We start from the raw sequence: 6070 nt of genomic DNA on the forward strand, positions 1-6070 counted from the left end.
AATTCTGCTTCTCCGAAGTGTTTTCCATTCTCCACCCTAATTGACCGCTTTTCCCATGCATATTTGCCCGTTCTGTTTTCCAAATATTTGACAAGGGTGCCTCTTCCCCGCCAATCTACCTTCACCACTAGACGACCACCTGCGATCGAAAATGCATATCCTTTCTTCTTTTCCCTCCCCTCCCCCCCCCCCCCCCCCCCAGCCACAGTCTCTCTCTCTCTCTCTTCTCTGGACCTATGGACCTGTTGATTTTATTCCCGGATCGATGGCCCTCCGAACTTACTGCCCAATATGAGACCAAAACGATGATGGCTCTGAGATTGAGGGAATTCCGTTTGTGATGATGTGCCCGGGGCGGGGATTACAAAATGCGTCTTTTCCCCCGATGTCTTATTATGTCCGTGCAAGACACACGTCAGGGGTTTGTACAATGTGATTGGACTGACTGCATTGTACCTTCGCTGGATTCTTAAGTAAAACATTCACCTTTGATATTTGTGGCCATTAGGTTGATTTTTTGCACCTTGTTGTTCACGATAACACAGTGCCGACAGAAATGATTCTTGATGGGGTGGTTTAACATTTTGTACATGATTCAGATTTTTGCCTCCTTATTTCTATATTTGGCATCAATGATGATTACTTAATCTCTTGACATTAAACCTAGCATCAGACGCCTAGAAATCATCCATTCCGTCCGTCACGTGATGTCTGCAAAATCACTTCCTGAGCAAACCTCTCAACAATCTCATCTCTTGTGCGTATTGATAATATTATTAGTTCGACGACCTCCCAAAACATGAAGTTTCGTGTCACATTATGACAGTACATTTTGATAGTTTGTATCCATGACAATGCACAGTACGTTATCATCCGCATAGATTACGTTGAAAATGACGTCACACAATAGGGTTTGTATCATTCTCTCGCACTGATGGCAATAGATCCAAATTGGAACTTTCCGCGGAAGAAGTAGAGATCCGACATTCCCTTGACAACAGTAGAAGAATCGGCGAGTCGAAACACGCTGGCAACAGGGAGTGAATCGCGCTGTGCTACCAGTGATCTATCTCGTCGACCTCTCGTATTCAAACCTAGTGCTCGCATTGTTTGTGTACTTTGATTTTCTGTCACTCGATGCTTCCCCGTTTACGTTCATGTATCCAGGAATACAGCACAGGAATGTATCGCGGAACGCATGCCGGTAACGGTCGCTCATGATATTATAGATAATGGGATTAACCGCTGAATTGGTGTACATCATGATTCGCGCCGTGTTGACGAGTACCCACGTGATGTTTGCCGGAAGCATGTACTGGTAGATGTCGAAGAGGTTGAGCAGACGAAACGGTGTTATACAGATTATGTACACGGTAATTGTAACAATGAGCATGCGCACAACCTGTTTCTTCATTCGCGTAGAGGAACTCCCGGCCGACCCACGCAGAGACGAAGTCTTGGTAAGGCGCTGTAGCTGGAGCACTATCAAGGTATAGAGAACCATTGTGACAGGTATGACCATAAGAAGAAGAAACTGGTCCACTGTCAACGAGAATCGGAAACGATCGCAAGGCTTATGTGCCCTCGGTAGGCAGTACGAACATTCTACTTTAGTCCTGGGATATTCCTCGTATTTGGTTATATTCGTTTCGGGCCAGATCAGAGTGATTGTGTATAGATTACTAAATACGAGGGTCGGAATTTTGTAGAGGGAAGTAAAGAGCCATATCAGGCCACAAACCAATATGGCGCGAGGTCTCGTGCTCAACTGCTTGAACTTGTGTGGCCAACATATGGCGACGTAGCGCTCCAGCGTGACCAAGATTACAGTCAGTCCCGACACAATGATACCGACGTCCGTTCCAAACATCGAAAACTTGCAGTACGGGAGGCTGATGTTCTTGTAGTCTGCGAACACGGGGCTCGATGCGTAGAGAATCCAGAACTGCGGCACGGCCGAGAGGAAGAAGAGCAGATCCGCGATGGCAAGGTTGATCAGGTAGTGATTGGTCACCGTTCGCATGGTCTTGATTCGGAAAAAGACCACGATCACGGACGTGTTGCCGATGACGCCGATGATGAATATGATCGGCATGGCCACCGTGACGAGGAGCTTGTCGACATAGGAGTAGATGTAGAGCTGCAGGACCTCCAGGGTGATCCTTTGCTCGAACTGCGGCTGATCGTCCATCGCCCCCAGAGTGCTGTTTGCGATTTCATCGCTGGAAAGGGCATCCTCGATCAGGGCCGAGGTGCTTGGAGAAGGACTGGTCCAATTCATTGTTCCATCTGTTCTCGTCTCCTTCAGATATCTGTGAAATATTACAAAACAAGAAAAAGAAATGACAATAAAGACCAAATATTGTATTATTTAATATAGTGCCACAGACGCATTGTTATCCTTTTTTGCCGTTTGTTTGCTTAGACGTATCTATGTTTCTTTTCTCAAACTGAACACTGCAATTTCAATTAACTGTATTCAAGTCTTGATCGATCACGACCTTTTGTACCAGCTGAAATTCACCATAAGGCAAAATCCTTGATTGGCCACTGACAGGTCATATTACCAAAAATTCAGTGGTAATTAGTGCCTACCAACTTGATTCTAGTTTGTCCTTTCTGGGTAAGTGACTTATTAGAATGGAAACTAATAATCTTATGTTGACGGCAATTTTTTTTTTTTTCATTTACCACATATTTGTTCAGTAGGAAATGCCCAGAGTTGTCTTGGATATATTATGCGAGAGCTCAATCAAATATCAGCCTATTACGACAGCAACTTTTTCTTCCCATCAATGTTTGTTTGTACTGAGGTGCAATTCATGGAAAATTTGCACGTAAATCATTGTAATCATAGTAAATTGACATTCTTTCCCAACAATTGAAGCTTCTTCTTGACGATAATTCACTGTATTTTTTTTCAATACGTTATGTCTTGTAAATGTACAGATATTCTAAGTGCTCAAGGACAAGACATCTAATATAGATGGTTTCTCGTCAGGCCACAAGGGCAGCGAGCGTTGCTGGAATCATAATTAGCTTGTGAAGTATCTCGAAGGTAATTCAGTCCTTCCAATAACAACCCAGAGACGTATCGTTATAATGTAACGGATGAAGAAGAAGCCACGTCTCTTCCGTGACCCTCTGCCTGGACCACGGCGGTAGCAAACCACTACCCCTCACCGCTCTTTAAGGTCCATTAAGTAATGAAACCCTATCAGAAAATCGTTTCGTGGTTGGCGAGTGTTCGACACTTGGCGTAACCACTGGAATATTCAATGGCGATTGTGTATTGGACAACATCTCTGCCGTCTCTCTCTCTTGGACGATCAAAAGGTGCTTTCAAAAAAAAAAAAGCCCAGGCCCTTGAAAATTTCCGCGTTGAAAGATGCGGAACCTCCTTCGTTGTTCACATCTTGGGCCTCGCCACCGCCAGAATTCGATTATCATGCATGTATGCATGTTCGATACACTCATGCGCAGTAACCACTTAAGGCCTACTGTAAGTTACGTTTCCTCGATGGCCAGCACGTGCTTAGAAAACTGGACCACCTGTCTTCTGTTGTTCGTATTGTCCACATAACTGATTATATTGTGTAGTTGCGTGACATTGATTCTTCACCATGTAAACAGTAGAACGTTTATTTTCTACACTGACCAGCCTCTAAAAAAATTGGGACGCTTCATTGTGAAACATTACTGCGTTTTCCTTTGAGAGGAACGCTCGAAACAATCTTGAAATGGAGAAGAAATGCAAATGATTACATCTATGTGAAGATATTTATATCGGTGTTCATATCTTCAGTAACGATATCCTACTTCCACTGGAACAGGGAAGTAAGAAGAAATATACTATGGCAAGAAATCAATAAGTGTTGCTTAAGTGTTGATGTCCAACCAAAGTGGCAGAAAATGGAAGTTAACTTAGTTTCTTCAAGAGCTAATCAAATAAAAGCTAACCGTATTATGAAACAAACAAACAAACAAAAAAGATATTTCCACTGCATCGAAGACAAATAAATCTAATCACTGAAAAGACAGACACAAACACATTTTAATCAACGATCACCCAATGCCGTTCCACAAGCATAGTATTGATTTTCCAATTTCCCTAATAGATATAAAATTTACTCTGATATTACAACAGTTCTGTTTATTGTGTATCATGTCGACAAAGTTATCATTCTTCTTGACACACCATTATAAACTCGGATAGGTCGCTATACTACAGTAACCTCGAATCGTTCAAAAAAGGGAACTACTAATGGACAAATCTGTTTTCTCTGTTATTGTTCCTGTCACTTTATATGTCATAAACCACTTATTCTAGCAGAGGCAATGTTCGTACGTCTACGGAACTTCAAGTGCGTTCCCTGGAAAGTGAACATCAGGAAGACTGAACAGTTGTCGTTGTAAGACGATCTATGTGTCTCAGGAATTTGCGGCTTAAAAACAGCCGTCTTAGATTATTTCTCTTGGTTTTTTTTTTCTTTTTCAACGAAAATGCGAATTGGACTGAAAATACCGTGAGTCTCATGGGTGAACGGTTTTTATTTTCCGACAAAAAAAAAAAGGGGGGGAGACCTGTACAGGTTGACCTGAGAATCATCTCTGATAAGGCAAAACACTACGTTCAGGAAATGCTGGAGGGGATGATGATGATGACGACGACGACAACGACGATGACGACGACGATGATGATGATGATAATAACAATGATAATAACAACAATATTTTGGTTTCTTAATCGAGGGTAGCCTCTTCAGTGTTGCCACTGTTCTGCCAGTGAGGGCCCAGCCATTATTATTACCCTAGCTTTGCCAGGTACCCATTTATAGGAATACACCTGGGTCGAGGGGACATGAAGGGTAAAGACATCTTGTCCAAGGAGGTGAGCACTGGGTTGGATTCGAACTCGGGTCCTCTTGTTAGGAGTCCGGAGTCTTATTCACTATGCCACATCACCCCCTGAGATATCGGCCAGACATTATTTTGAAAAAGCAGCGCGGTAGGATGAATTGAAAGAGACAAGTAATATGTTTGTGGCTGTTGTTTTAGAACTTAATTCGATCACAAGCACACGATCGCACAATACTCCCAAAATGACCTCATTGCATTGAAAGAAATGACCTAGCCTGTTTCAATGTGACTGTATGTAACCCACTACAAAGTATTTCATCCAGTATTCAGAAGAGACGATTGGCCTATTAAAGTGTCTACACTGATGGTACGTAAAGTGTTATTAATCTTCCAGATTGTAATACTCAGTACCTTCAATGCCAGACGAAATGTCAAAATTAATGTCAGGACACCGAACAAAATATTCAAATACGTACTCACAAACACACACACACACACACACACACACACACACACTCATATACGCATAGGCATACAAGTAGTCGACATTAAATGTCGTTCTCCGACTTTGAAATTAAGTTGATGTGATACTGCATTCTTCTCCTGAATGTAACTATACTGTCCAAAGTGCATTTAACAAATGTCCCTTTCTTGTAAGGTACATTGCAGACGTCGCAAATACTATGTGAACGGTCATTTATACATGTAAACAAAAACAAACATCACTGATAGCATGTCGCCTAACAACAGTAGAAGAATTCGAATGTTCCTTTTTTCATGTTCTATATTTCGCATTTCATGCAAGTTTTATATTCCATTTGCTTTCAGAAAAAAAAAGTGTTTAGCACAACAGTCAATTTAAAACAAAATTGCACAAATGTATAATGACATAGATTTGTTATAAGTGACGTGTAATATGAGGAACCTACTAAAAAGCAAAGCCTTGAAGGATGTAGGACCCAAAAATATATTAGTTTTTTTTTTATTAACTTTTAGTACTATATGTGAATGTAAAAAAATGACGAAACATGCAAGAATACAACATGTCGAGAATACGATAAGTTTACGAAATGTACAAGGTATTGACAAGGCTGTGACATGATTAACAAATAGGTCTAAATGAACTATTCGCAAGTTAAAGAATGATGATAGTATCTTTTGTTACCTTTTGGTTCTCTCTCCCTCTCTCCCTCATTTTCTGTCAATCTGT

The 6070-nt window shown here is 41.5% G+C and overlaps 1 protein-coding gene across 1 annotated transcript; it reads right to left on the reverse strand.

The window, feature by feature from the left end:
* Positions 1-1066: 1066 nt before the first annotated feature.
* Positions 1067-2281, reverse strand: LOC140237981 (neuromedin-U receptor 2-like). Its single transcript, XM_072317911.1, has one exon. The coding sequence runs from the start codon at positions 2279-2281 to the stop codon at positions 1067-1069; it is 1215 nt and encodes a 404-aa protein (XP_072174012.1).
* Between the last annotated feature and the right edge of the window lie 3789 nt (positions 2282-6070).

Source organism: Diadema setosum, chromosome 14, assembly GCF_964275005.1.
Source record: "Diadema setosum chromosome 14, eeDiaSeto1, whole genome shotgun sequence".
In the NCBI taxonomy this organism is placed as follows: Eukaryota; Metazoa; Echinodermata; class Echinoidea; order Diadematoida; family Diadematidae; genus Diadema; species Diadema setosum.

Coding starts and splice junctions, on each gene's coding strand:
- LOC140237981 (XM_072317911.1), bottom strand. CDS start 2,281: ATGAATTGGACCAGTCCTTCTCCAAGCACCTCGGCCCTGATCGAGGAT.